We start from the raw sequence: 15,210 nt of genomic DNA, 5'->3' as shown, positions 1-15,210 counted from the left end.
CCTGCTCCCCTGTATACAGACCCGAGGCCTGCTCCACTGTATACAGACCCGAGGCCTGCTCCTTGTATACAGACTCGAGGCCTGCTCCCCTGTATACAGACCCAAGGCCTGCTCCCCTGTATACAGACCCGAGGCATGCCCCCCATTTATACACACCCAAGGCCTGCTCCTTGTATACAGACCGAGGCCTGCTCCCCTGTATACAGACCGAGGCCTCCTCCCCTGTATACGTACAAACAGGAGGCCTTCTCTGTGTATGCACACCCAAGACCTGCTCCCCTGTATACAGATTTAAGGCCTGCTCCCCTGTATACAGACCCAAGGCCTGCTCCCCTGTATACAGACCCCAGGCCTGCTCCCCTGTATACAGACCCCAGGCCTGCTCCCCTGTATACAGACCCCAGGCCTGCTCCCCTGTATACAGACCCCAGGCCTGCTCCCCTGTATACAGACCCCAGGCCTGCTCCCCTGTATACAGACCCCAGGCCTGCTCCCCTGTATACAGACCCCAGGCCTGCTCTCCTGTATACAGACCCCAGGCCTGCTCCCCTGTATACAGACCCGAGGCCTTCTCCCCTGTATACAGACCCGAGGCCTTCTCCCCTGTACACAGACCCGAGGCCTACTCCCCTGTATACAGACCCGAGGCCTGCTCCCCTGTATACAGACCCGAGGCCTGCTCCCCTGTATACAGACCCGAGGCCTGCTCCCCTGTATACAGACCCCAGGCCTGCTCCCCTGTATACAGACCCCAGGCCTGCTCCCCTGTATACAGACCCCAGGCCTGCTCCCCTGTATACAGACCCCAGGCTTGCTCCCCTGTATACAGACCCCAGGCCTGCTCCCCTGTACACAGACCCCAGGCCTGCTCCCCTGTATACAGACGGGAGGCCTGCTCCCCTGTATACAGACGGGAGGCCTGCTCCCCTGTATACAGACCCGAGGCATGCCCCCCATTTATACACACCCAAGGCCTGCTCCTTGTATACAGACCGAGGCCTGCTCCCCTGTATACAGACCGAGGCCTGCTCCCCTGTATACGTACAAACAGGAGGCCTTCTCTGTGTATGCACACCCAAGACCTGCTTCCCTGTATATAGATCTAAGGCCTACTCTCCTGTATACAGACCCCAGGCCTGCTCTCCTGTATACAGACCCCAGGCCTGCTCTCCTGTATACAGACCCCAGGCCTGCTCCCCTGTATACAGACCCCAGGCCTGCTCCCCTGTATACAGACCCCAGGCCTGCTCCCCTGTATACAGACCCCAGGCCTGCTCCCCTGTATACAGACCCCAGGCCTGCTCCCCTGTATACAGACCCCAGGCCTACTCTCCTGTATACAGATGGGAGGCCTGCTCCCCTGTATACAGATGGGAGGCCTGCTCCCCTGTATACAGATGGGAGGCCTGCTCCCCTGTATACAGACTCGAGGCCTGCTCCCCTGTATACAGACCCGAGGCCTGCTCCACTGTATACAGACCCGAGGCCTGCTCCTTGTATACAGACTCGAGGCCTGCTCCCCTGTATACAGACCCGAGGCCTGCTCCCCTGTATACAGACCCGAGGCATGCCCCCCATTTATACACACCCAAGGCCTGCTCCTTGTATACAGACCGAGGCCTGCTCCCCTGTATACAGACCGAGGCCTCCTCCCCTGTATACGTACAAACAGGAGGCCTTCTCTGTGTATGCACACCCAAGACCTGCTCCCCTGTATACAGATTTAAGGCCTGCTCCCCTGTATACAGACCCAAGGCCTGCTCCCCTGTATACAGACCCCAGGCCTGCTCCCCTGTATACAGACCCCAGGCCTGCTCCCCTGTATACAGACCCCAGGCCTGCTCCCCTGTATACAGACCCCAGGCCTGCTCCCCTGTATACAGACCCCAGGCCTGCTCCCCTGTACACAGACCTAAGGCTAGACTCCTGTGTATGCAGATCCCTAGTCAAGACACCCCTTTCCCCCCGTATACAGACCACAGACTAGAACCCCCCTGCTGACTGAACCCCTTTATATACAGACCCCAGCTATAACCCTTCGACTGTACACAAATGGGTGCATTGTGGATCGGGCATTTCGGGACAGCTTTAATGCCGCCATGCTTAGGGATAACATATTGATTGTGCTGCATTTTTCTGTTATGTGAGTGCTTCATGAAGGACAATTAATCAGCCGTAATGTGTCCGCTGAGCGCTGCTCACTCGTCTTATGCTGGAGACGATCTCCATGTATTCTTATCTAGTGACTTGAGAGAATGCCGCCAAATATTTTCTTGGTTCCCATAGTGATGGGGGGGGGGGGGGGGGGAAATGTTTTTTAGTAAGAGCCAATGTGCATAGGACTCAGGGGGACATGAGGGGACACTGAGGCCTCCTTGGCTATTTATGCTTATTCACAAGAGACTCCTTTTGCTGGTCGTACAGATTTGTTTTGTATTTATTTTATGTTTTTAGGTTATTTTTTTATTTTATTTTTTATCGGATGGCTTTGATATTGATTTACTGAATATAAAAAAAGAGCACCAAATGTAAAAGCCCCGACTTCTGGCCCTGCTGTATTTGTGAGCCATATATACAGAGCGCTCCCTGCAGGTCACGCTGTACCCAAGCGGGGCAACATGGGCCTTATGCATGAAACCTAGTGATGCCGAAACAGGGGGTGTTGTCCCAGAGAACCCATTTACAGGTGACAGTCTGCTAATAAAAACACCGGAAATTCTAAAAATTGTAAGGTCCATGCAAACATTGAGGGTATGTTCACACATCACAGACTTGATGATGATTATGCATGTATTCTACGCCTAAGTCTATAGGTGCCAGGTCATATGAATGTCCAGTTATGGTCCTGAGCGGCACCACTATAACCCTCCTTGTGTTACATTTCAGGTGGTGACATTATGGTACAGAGCACCGGAAGTTCTCCTCCAGTCCAGCTATGCCACGCCGGTGGACCTCTGGAGCGTTGGCTGTATATTTGCAGAAATGTTTCGTCGAAAGTAAGATTCTTTTGTAATCTGGAATAATAAATCCATCTTTTGCATTTCAACGTGCATCAGCTTGACCCTAAGGCTAGCTGTATACATTAGATATGTATTGGCCAAACTAGTATGTAAATTAATATCATCGGTACAGGGAGGAGGAGAAGGCCCTGTTTCTCAATGGGCGTCTCCTTCTCCCTGGCTGTGAGCGGTCCAATCGCAGCGGAGAGCGTCACAGCCGGGGAGAAGGAGACGCCCATTGAGAAACAGGGCCTTCTCCTCCTCCCTGTACCGATGATATTAATTTACTAGGCGGGAAAAGTAAAAGGGGGGCACAGCGGGCGAACGGAGCGGCGCACAGATAAACTAGTAAGCGATCTTACATCCCTTTACTATGCCCTACACAACCCACTACTTATTTAATAATGTCTGGGCCCATAAAATCCCATCAGCTGATGGCTCATGTAGAGCTCTTATCTCTGACTTAATGACATCATAAACACTAATTTAAGCCACATTCTTATCAGTTTAATAAAATTTTAGCTATAATGAGTTTTTATGAGGTCAGGAGATCAGAGATAAGAACTATACATGAGCCCTCAGATGACGAGATTCAAAGAAAACACAAAGTGACAGCTTGCAAACAGACTGATTTTTTTTTTAACTCTTGTATCTCAGATACGGCTGAACATTTTTAATGAAGGCCAGTTAAAAAAATGATTTGTAGCCCAAAATGAGTAAAATACAATCAGTCTTTAAGGGCAAGTACATCAGACCTAACACCCTTACCATATCATGTTAAAGGGGTTTTCCGGGTGTTTAATACTGCTGACCTGTCCTCAGGATAGGCCATCAGTATCTGATCAGTGGGTGTCCACCATCTGGGTACCCCCGCCAATCAGCTGTTTGTAGAGGCTGTGGCTCTCCTGTGAGCCCCGCAGCATACTAAACACAGCGCTGCACATTGTACGGTGGCTGTTCTTGGTATTGCAGCTCAGCCTCACTCACTTGAATGGGACTGAGCTGTGCCTAGGCCACTGGCCTAGGAAGAGGCTCTCTTCAAACAGCTGATCATTGGGAGTGTTGGGTGTCGGACCCTCACCGATCAGGTATCGATGACTAACCTGAGGGTAGGTCATTAACCACTTCCCGACCGCCCATTGACTATAAACGTACTGGGCGGTTGGGTTTATTGTGCAGCTGCTGAGCGGGGGCCTGCTGTCAGTGACAGCAGGGCCCCCTAGAGAGAAGGCAGGGACTGTTCCTGGGTGTTACTGCCTTCTAGATCGCTGTATACACAGCACTGAACAAGCACTGTTTATATGGATGAGGAAGCAATGTGCTGCTTCCTGTCCCGGCCCGGCGGTCTTGTGTGGTCATGTGACTGCCGGGGGAGTGCAGGAGCTACCGGGTCTTCCAAAGACCTCGAAGTGAAGTTAAATGTCCCCCAGAGGTCTTGTATGACCTTTTGGGGGACACAAAGTGTAAAAAAAAAAGTTTCACATTTTAAAAAAAAAATTTCCCCAATTAAAAGTCATTTTATAAATGTTAGAAATATAAAAAAATAAAAAATAGACATATTTTGTATCGCCGCGTCTGTAAGGACCGGCTCTATAAAATTATCCTATGATCTACCCCATTAGGTGAACGCTGTAAAAATAAATAAATAAACATTACGCCAAAACAGATATTTTAGTTACCTCACCTCCCAAAAAACATAATGTTTATCGATCAAAAAGTCGTGTGTACCCTAAAAAGGTATCAATAAAAACGTTACCTCATCCCACAAAAAACAAGTCCTCACACAAGACCATAGCCAGAAAAATTGAAACAATATGGTCAACGCAAAAACATGTTTTTTTTCTAAATATGTTCTTATTGTGTAAAACATAAAAATAAAAAAATAGACATATTTGGTATTGTTGCGTCTGTAACAACTGGATCTATAAAAATATCACATGATCAACCCCTTCAAGTGTAAAATAGTGGCTGATCCTCCCAAAAAATAAAATAAAAAGCGACTAGAAAGCCAAATGTACCCCAAAATGGTGCCAATAAAAACCACAGCTTGTCCCGCAAAAAATAAGCCTCACACAACTCAGTCGACAGAAAAATTAAAAAGTTATTGCTCTTAAAAACCATGACAGAAAATTCGATGTTAGAAAATCCAGATGCCGCTCCTTCCTTCTGAGCCCTGGCGTATATCCCCAAATAACAGTTTATGACCACAATTGGGGTGTTACTGTATTCAGGAGAAAATGGGTAGCAACTTGTGGAGGGATATTCTCCTGTTATCCTTTGTGAAAAAGAAAGTTTGGGCCTAAAGGACCAAAATAAAAATTTTCATTTTCACACCCAAGTATTAAAAATTCTCTGAAACGCCTGTTGGGTCAAGTGCTTACTACACCCCTTAAAAATTCCTTGGGTGGTATAGTTTACAAAATGTGGTCACTTTTTGGGGGTTTTCACTGTGGAGGTACCTCAGGGTCTCTTCAAATGGTGCCCAAAGACCATTCCAGCAAATTCTGCCCCCCAAAAAACATATGGCGCTCCTTGCCTTCTGTGCCCTGCCATGTGCCCATACAGCGGTATACGACCACATATGGGGTGTTTATGCAAACAGCAGAATCAGGGTAATAAATATTGAGCTTTGTTTTGTTGTTAACCCTTGATGTGTTACAGAAAACATTTTTATTAAAATAAAAAATCTGCAAAAAATAGTGAAATTTTGAAATTTCACATCTAGTTTGCTTTAATTCCTGTGGAATACTTAAAGGGTTAACAACATTTCTAAAACCAGTTTTGAATAGTTTAAGGGGTATCGTTTCTAAAAAGGGACCATTTATGGGTGGTTTCTATTATGTGAGCTCCTCAAAGTGACTTCAGAACTGAACTGGTCCTTAACCACCTCCGGACCGCTGTACGCACAGACGCGTCCTGGAGGTGGTTGATTCATTCCGAGTGGACGCATATACGCGTCATCTCGCGAGACGCGAGATTTCCTGTGAACGCGCGCACACAGGCGCGCGCGCTCACAGGAACGGAAGGTAAGAGAGTTGATCTCCAGCCTGCCAGCGGCGATCGTTCGCTGGCAGGCTGAAGATGTGTTTTTTTTAACCCCTAACAGGTATATTAGACGCTGTTTTGATAACAGCGTCTAATATACCTGCTACCTGGTCCTCTGGTGGTCCCCTTTGTTTGGATCGACCACCAGAGGACACAGGCAGCTCAGTAATATGTTACACCACTACACTACACCCCCCCCCCCCCGTCACTTATTAACCCCTTATTAGCCCCTGATCACCCCATATAGACTCCCTGATCACCCCATATAGACTCCCTGATCACCCCCCTGTCATTGATTACCCCCCTGTCATTGATCAACCCCCTGTAAAGCTCCATTCAGACGTCCGCATGATTTTTACGGATCCACTGATAGATGGATCGGATCCGCAAAACGCATCCGGACGTCTGAATGAAGCCTTACAGGGGCATGATCAATGACTGTGGTGATCACCCCATATAGACTCCCTGATCACCCCCCTGTAAAGCTCCATTCAGATGTCCGCATGATTTTTACGGATCCACTGATAGATGGATCGGATCCGCAAAACGCATCCGGACGTCTGAATGAAGCCTTACAGGGGCATGATCAATGACTGTGGTTATCACCCCATATAGACTCCCTGATCACCCTCCTGTCATTGATCACCCCCCTGTCATTGATTACCCCCCTGTAAAGCTCCATTCAGACGTCCGCATGATTTTTACGGATCCACTGATAGATGGATCGGATCCGCAAAACGCATCCGGACGTCTGAATGAAGCCTTACAGGGGCATGATCAATGACTGTGGTGATCACCCCATATAGACTCCCTGATCACCCCCCTGTCATTGATTACACCCCTGTCATTGATCACCCCCCTGTAAAGCTCCATTCAGACGTCCGCATGATTTTTACGGATCCACTGATAGATGGATCGGATCCGCAAAACGCATACGGACGTCTGAATGAAGCCTTACACGGGCGTGATCAATGACTGTGGTTATCACCCCATATAGACTCCCTGATCACCCCCCTGTCATTGATTACCCCCCTGTAAAGCTCCATTCAGACGTCCGCATGATTTTTACGGATCCACTGATAGATGGATCGGATCCGCAAAACGCATCCGGACGTCTGAATGAAGCCTTACAGGGGCATGATCAATGACTGTGGTGATCACCCCATATAGACTCCCTGATCACCCCCCTGTCATTGATTACACCCCTGTCATTGATCACCCCCCTGTAAAGCTCCATTCAGACGTCCGCATGATTTTTACGGATCCACTGATAGATGGATCGGATCCGCAAAACGCATACGGACGTCTGAATGAAGCCTTACACGGGCGTGATCAATGACTGTGGTTATCACCCCATATAGACTCCCTGATCACCCCCCTGTCATTGATCACCCCCCTGTCATTGATCACCCCCCTGTCATTGATCAACCCCCCTGTCATTGATCAACCCCCCTGTCATTGATCAACCCCCCTGTCATTGATCAACCCCCCTGTCATTGATCACCCCCCTGTAAGGCTCCATTCAGACATTTTTTTGGCCCAAGTTAGCGGAATTATTATTTTTTTTTCTTACAAAGTCTCATATTCCACTAACTTGTGACAAAAAATTAAATCTCACATGAACTCACCATACCCCTCACGGAATCCAAATGCGTAAAATTTTTTAGACATTTATATTCCAGACTTCTTCTCACGCTTTAGGGCCCCTAGAATGCCAGGGCAGTATAAATACCCCACATGTGACCCCATTTCGGAAAGAAGACACCCCCAGGTATTCCGTGAGGGGCATATTGAGTCCATGAAAGATTGAAATTTTTGTCCCAAGTTAGCGGAACGGGAGACTTTGTGAGAAAAAAATAAAAAATATCAATTTCCGCTAACTTGTGCCAAAAAAAAAAAAATTTCTATGAACTCGCCATGCCCCTCATTGAATACCTTGGGGTGTCTTCTTTCCAAAATGGGGGTCACATGTGGGGTATTTATACTGCCCTGGCATTCTAGGGGCCCCAAAGCGTGAGAAGAAGTCTGGTATCCAAATGTCTAAAAATGCCCTCCTAAAAGGAATTTGGGCCCCTTTGCGCATCTAGGCTGCAAAAAAGTGTCACACATCTGGTATCTCCGTACTCAGGAGAAGTTGGGGAATGTGTTTTGGGGTGTCATTTTACATATACCCATGCTGGGTGAGATAAATATCTTGGTCAAATGCCAACTTTGTATAAAAAAATGGGAAAAGTTGTCTTTTGCCAAGATATTTCTCTCACCCAGCATGGGTATATGTAAAAAGACACCCCAAAACACATTCCCCAACTTCTCCTGAATACAGCGATACCACATGTGTGACACTTTTTTGCAGCCTAGGTGGGCAAAGGGGCCCATATTCCAAAGAGCACCTTTCGGATTTCACTGGTCATTTACCTACTTACCACACATTAGGGCCCCTGGAAAATGCCAGGGCAGTATAACTACCCCACAAGTGACCCCATTTTGGAAAGAAGACACCCCAAGGTATTCCGTGAGGGGCATGGCGAGTTCCTAGAATTTTTTATTTTTTGTCACAAGTTAGTGGAAAATGATGATTTTTTTTTTTTTTTTTTTTTTTTTCATACAAAGTCTCATATTCCACTAACTTGTGACAAAAAATAAAAACTTCCATGAACTCACTATGCCCATCAGCGAATACCTTGGGGTCTATTCTTTCCAAAATGGGGTCACTTGTGGGGTAGGTATAATGCCCTGGTATTTTAGGGGCCCAAATGTGTGGTAAGGAGTTTGAAATCAAATTCTGTAAAAAATGACGAGTGAAATCCGAAAGGTGCTCTTTGGAATATGGGCCCCTTTGCCCACCTAGGCTGCAAAAAAGTGTCACACATCTGGTATCTCCGTACTCAGGAGAAGGTGGAGAATGTGTTTTGGGGTGTCATTTTACATATACCCATGCTGGGTGAGAGAAATATCTTGGTCAAATGCCAACTTTGTATAAAAAAATGGGAAAAGTTGTCTTTTGTCAAGATATTTCTCTCACCCAGCATGGGTATATGTAAAAAGACACCCCAAAACACATTCCCCAACTTCTCCTGAGTACGGAGATACCACATGTGTGGCACTTTTTTGCAGCCTAGGTGGGCAAAGGGGCCCATATTCCAAAGAGCACCTTTTGGATTTCACTGGTCATTTACCTACTTACCACACATTAGGGCCCCTGGAAAATGCCAGGGCAGTATAACTACCCCACAAGTGACCCCATTTTGGAAAGAAGACACCCCAAGGTATTCCGTGAGGGGCATGGCGAGTTCCTAGAATTTTTTATTTTTTGTCACAAGTTAGTGGAAAATGATGATTTTTTTTTTTTTTTTTTTTTTTCATACAAAGTCTCATATTCCACTAACTTGTGACAAAAAATAAAAACTTCCATGAACTCACTATGCCCATCAGCGAATACCTTGGGGTCTCTTCTTTCCAAAATGGGGTCACTTGTGGGGTAGTTATACTGCCCTGGCATTCTAGGGGCCCAAATGTGTGGTAAGGAGTTTGAAATCAAATTCTGTAAAAAATGACGAGTGAAATCCGAAAGGTGCTCTTTGGAATATGGGCCCCTTTGCCCACCTAGGCTGCAAAAAAGTGTCACACATCTGGTATCTCCGTATTCAGGAGAAGTTGGGGAATGTGTTTTGGGGTGTCTTTTTACATATACCCATGCTGGGTGAGATAAATATCTTGGCAAAAGACAACTTTTCCCATTTTTTTATACAAAGTTGGCATTTGACCAAGATATTTATCTCACCCAGCATGGGTATATGTAAAATGACACCCCAAAACACATTCCCCAACTTCTACTGAATACGGAGATACCAGATGTGTGGCACTTTTTTGCAGCCTAGGTGGGCAAAGGGGCCCACATTCCAAAGAGCACCTTTCGGATTTCACTCGTCATTTTTTACAGAATTTGATTTCAAACAACTTACCACACATTTGGGCCCCTAGAATGCCAGGGCAGTATAACTACCCCACAAGTGACCCCATTTTGGAAAGAAGACACCCCAAGGTATTTCGTGATGGGCATAGTGAGTTCATGGAAGTTTTTATTTTTTGTCACAAGTTAGTGGAATATGAGACTTTGTAAGAAAAAAAAAAAAAAAAAATCATCATTTTCCGCTAACTTGTGACAAAAAATAAAAAGTTCTATGAACTCATTATGCCCATCAGCGAATACCTTAGGGTGTGTACTTTCCGAAATGGGGTCATTTGTGGGGTGTTTGTACTGTCTGGGCATTGTAGAACCTCAGGAAACATGACAGGTGCTCAGAAAGTCAGAGCTGCTTCAAAAAGCGGAAATTCACATTTTTGTACCATAGTTTGTAAACGCTATAACTTTTACCCAAACCATTTTTTTTTACCCAAACATTTTTTTTTTATCAAAGACATGTAGAACAATAAATTTAGAGCAAAATTTATATATGGATGTCGTTTTTTTTGCAAAATTTTACAACTGAAAGTGAAAAATGTCATTTTTTTTGCAAAAAAAATCGTTAAATTTCGATTAATAACAAAAAAAGTAAAAATGTCAGCAGCAATGAAATACCACCAAATGAAAGCTCTATTAGTGAGAAGAAAAGGAGGTAAAATTCATTTGGGTGGTAAGTTGCATGACCGAGCAATAAATGGTGAAAGTAGTGTAGGTCAGAAGTGTAAAAAGTGGCCTGGTCTTTCAGGGTGTTTAAGCACTGGGGGCTGAGGTGGTTAAAGGGATTCTGTCATCAGAAATGAGCCCTATAAGCTAAACATATGGCGATGTCCCTTGTAAAACACTGAACCCTAAAGCGAGTTTATCAAATGCCCCTGTGGCTCTATATTCATAAAAAAGCGGTTTATATCACCTGTCAATCACTTCAAAATGTGTCCAAGGGGACATCTCATGGTGAAAGGTGCCCGTCTGCAGCCATCTCGTTTAGGTGCCCAGCGCCGCCTTCTGAGCTGAAATCGCCGCCCTCCCTTTCATTCGATCCGCCTACCTCAGGTGACTAACCTTCCTTGTGCCCAGCCGTGCCCACCTGTGAAGGAGCCCAGCACCGCCTATGTCTCCTCCTTTCATCAACGATAGATGGCCGTAATCTCGCGATGCGCGAGCTCGCGCATGCACAGTGCCGGTATAGAGTTCCTTCCCTGTGCTGGCATCAGCCTCAGGAAAAGAACTGCGCATGCGCGAGCTCGCTGCTATCTATCGTTGATGAAAGGAGGAGACATAGGCGGTGCTGGGCTCCTTCACTCACTTTAGGATTCAGTGTTTTACAAGGGACATCGCCATATGTTTAGCTTATAGGGCTCATTTCTGATGACAGAATCCCTTTAAAACAGTTGATTTTAGAAATTGTCTTAAAAATTTTCAAAAATTGCTTCTAAAATTCTAAACCTTGTAACATCCTAAAAAAATAAAATTACATTACCAAAATGATGCCAACATAAAGTAGACATATGGTGAATGTTAATTAATGAGTAATTTATGAGGTATTTTTTTTTATAAATAAAGGTAAAACATATTGACTCAAATTTACCACTAACATGAAGTACAATGTGTCACAAGAAAACAGTCTCTGAACGTGTTCCATAAAGTGACATATGTCAGATTTGCAAAATTAGGCTTGGTCAGGAAGGGGGAAAATGGCCCGGTCTGGAAGTGGTTAATATTAAACATCCCGACAATCCCTTTAAGGGGTATTTGTCACCAGATTATCGGCATTAACCCAATGTGCGCATGTCAACTGAATCTATTACTTTTAGTCCTCAATGCGTCTAAAATCTGTCTTTTATAATGTGGTGCAGTTGCACCCAGAAGCTCCACCCCCTGCCTGGTTTGCCACGCCCCCACCGCTAAGACTGACAGGACAGGCAGTTAAAACATAATCACGCGTGGCCCCGAATCTCTCAGGAGTGGGTTTGGCGCATGCGCTGTTCAGGGTTGGAGACCACCGTGCGCTTCATCAGGGAATCAGCATGAGGATAATCCCTCTACCATCATCAGCGAAAGGCTTATGCCAGCTATACACAGTTAAACCTTCAATGTAATTCAAGATATAGTAATACGGGGAACAGCAACCTTCAACACTCCAGCTGTGGTTAAACTACGACTCTCAGCATCCACACTTGCTTGGCTGTTCTCACAACTCCCATAAAAATGAACGGAGCGATAAGCTGTGATATCACCTATTTGGAATTGTAAAGTAAACAAAAATGCTAACGAGTATTTATTTTAACTCATTATGTTGGGGGGCGGAGTTAATCACTGTGTCCAATTGGATACTTTTAATGGGTATATATATGTTCACTGAGTTGTATTAAGTTGAGCTTGAGAAATACTCAGAGACAAAATGTCGCTTGTTTGGTGCAATTAAAGAACAAGTTTTCCTGAAAAAAAATAATAAAAATGAATGGAGCATGCTGGGAGTCGTAGTTTCTCAACAGCTGGAGTGCCAGAGGTTGCTGACCCTTGTAGTAATGCATTAGTAGTGTAAATATGGACCAAACCATTTATGTGAAAACTGAATGTTTAGCAGCAGCGCAACATTTTCCTGGGACCCTCCTGTCTAAAGGGGTGACACTTACCAGGTAAAACCAATTGAAATCGATAAAAAGATGGTAATGGGGTAGAAAACAAGCAGCCCCCCCCCCCCAAGCTATGCGCCCTGGTACGCCCTTGAGAGGCACGCCCCTGAGGTTCTGTGTGCCACCATATAGTCTCTGAGGCGTATAGAGACAATACCACCGTGTTCTGTACGTTTTATTATCTCTTTCTGGTTTACTCATAAGCTCCTTTGGACCCGACAGATGTTTTCTCAGCGTCAGCGGCCGTGTGATTGACAGCCGTTGTAAAACCCAGTAACAGCATTACTCTGCGGTCGGCTTTTATTGTAACAGCGGGGACTTGGCAATACAAGTGCGGTTTTCTTCCCAGCGCTCATCCTTGCCAGGCGTCCAGTACGGGCTCAGCGCTGCGGTGAGATCAGTCTGTGACAGGGAAACACGAGGAAGTCTGTGACTGCAAACGTTGGCTTTGTGTGACATGCACGTGGGGTTGTGGCGGGGCTGACGAGGGGGGGGGGAGAGATTTATACTGCATTTCTGAGGTTAAAAAACAGCATTTACATTGAATTCCAGGAAATAGAGATTCTCTGAATTTTATTTTTTTAAATTTAAGACTTAAGATTGGAGAAAACAATACCAAAGCGGTGACTGGCCATTAGGTAAATCACATATGGATTACATTATGGATCTGCATCTGAGGCCCAAAACGCTGCACTAGTTTTCCTGTCAACATGGTGGACACCTCGACGGAACCTGATGGACTCCATTATAAGTCAGTGGGGTCTGCCGCTGGTGTCCATTTTGCAATATTACAATCTTGCAGTGTGGCTTCCCTTAAAATGTAAGCCATACCGCATCGGCAGGGACGGATTGGCCATAGACCTTAGAGGGAAATTTCCCGGTGAGCCATTGTCCAGGGGGCTGCCTGGGCCTTCCTCCTCGCCAGTGGAAGTTTTTGGGGATGTATTTTGTGCTGCTGGCAGTATTTTGTGATGGACTGTGGTATTTGGCTCTGTTGGGGTGGTATAATGTGCCACAATATGATACTGCTGGACCTGCCTTCCATCAATTTGGACCCAACTACAAAATGGGGCCACTTTTAGTATTTTTCCAGGGCCACTTTAAGTTTCCAGTCCACCCCTCCGCATCGGTGAGCAGGGGTGGTAGCAAAAAATGTTTTGACTGTCCTGTTTTTAGATAGCCCTCGGGCAGAGGCCTCCGAATCAGTGGTTGTGGTTATTCCTCTTGAGTATGAGTGCGGGACAATAGCCCCGCGGGCGGCCCGACGTTTACAGCATCATTGTAATCTATGATGCTTTCTACTCCCATGCGCACGATCAATGCCGCTCCGGGACATATGGCCCGCTCACGGACCATATGTCTCGGAGGGCATACGGTCTTGTGCAAGAGGCCTAAGATGTATATCAGTGCCTATAGACATCAGCCTAAACAGACGGTCCATAGATTGTGTGCAGTGTCGGACTGAAGTCCCTTGGGCCCACCAGAGGAACTTATCCTAAGGGCCAACACTCTTTGTCTATAGGACCTGTTTTATTAGGAGTCCAGAGCTTCGGCCCACCGGAGGATCCTTTGGTGGCCAAGTCCGACTATGACTGTGGGGTATATGGACATACATAGATAAATTAACGCAGCCTCTTCAGACAAGCTTGGTCCCAATAGGACCAAGGGAGGAGGAACAGAGGCTCATGGTGAAGGTTTTAGAATGGAAGTCAGAAGATGGTCCTCATAGGACCAATGGGAGGGGAACCAGAGGCTCATGGCGGTGGTTTTAGAATGGAAGTATTTTTTTTTCCTCTGCTGGACAGTTTTGGTAAATAAGGCCCAATTGTCCGATTAGAACTGACTATTTCAAACAGCTTGTCCAGCTTCTGCAAAGTGATGGCCGATCCTCAGGATAAGCCATTACTAGCTGATCTGTCGGGGTCCGATACCACGCACTCCACTGATCAGTTTTTTGGGTGTAGTTTGCCCCGTTGCCGGAAGTTGCCGCTGGAAATACACAGAATTATCAACCTTGTAGTGAAGTCAGTGACATGCGCTGTCCACTACGCGGTTAACATAGCCGCGTAGTTCCGGCGACAGAACTAACTACACCATAGCAGCTGATCGGCAGGGCGGGCAGACTCCCGACAAGCAGCTATCCCGAGGACAGGCCATCACAGAGTAAAAGCTGGACAACCCCTTTAAGTAAACCAAGTCCAGTATCCACTCCTATGAGTGTGTGGGCATGCTGGGAGTTGTAGTTCCACACCAGCTGAAGATTAACAGGTTAGAGAACAAATTACCTAAGAAGCTGAAGAAACTGCAGTTAATGTGACTTTAAAACAGAAGGCTCCATTACTGTCCAGAAGGCGCAGTCACATCAGGGGACATCAGCTGTAACCTGGACGCCGGAAACCAGTGTCATCATGGAACTTATTGACTTGGCTGGGCTTCGGGACCAGCTGCTTAAACATTTAGTTTACCAGAGTGCTCCAGAAACAATTGCTTCATCTAATATCCTCCGACTTTCAGTATCCGCTGCAGCGTTTCTCATTATTGCAGATTGTGGCCCTAAGGACAGACAAAA

The 15,210-nt window shown here is 46.2% G+C and overlaps 2 protein-coding genes across 3 annotated transcripts in view; both read left to right on the top strand.

Annotated features, from left to right (window-relative positions):
* Positions 1-15,210, top strand: part of LOC121000616 (zinc finger protein 436-like) — a 684,763-nt gene that overhangs the window by 512,023 nt on the left and 157,530 nt on the right. The window lies entirely within an intron of this gene.
* CDK6 (cyclin dependent kinase 6) overlaps positions 1-15,210 on the top strand; it is a 163,887-nt gene that overhangs the window by 131,569 nt on the left and 17,108 nt on the right. The window contains exon 5 of the mRNA XM_040431178.1: positions 2,887-2,996. Within this exon, the coding sequence (XP_040287112.1) occupies positions 2,887-2,996 (110 nt within the window). The remainder of the gene's footprint in view (positions 1-2,886; positions 2,997-15,210) is intronic.

Source organism: Bufo bufo, chromosome 5 (genome assembly GCF_905171765.1).
Source record: "Bufo bufo chromosome 5, aBufBuf1.1, whole genome shotgun sequence".
Taxonomy (NCBI): Eukaryota; Metazoa; Chordata; class Amphibia; order Anura; family Bufonidae; genus Bufo; species Bufo bufo.
Note: the sequence above shows the minus strand (reverse complement) of the source record. Positions and strands in the feature narration are given on the sequence as shown.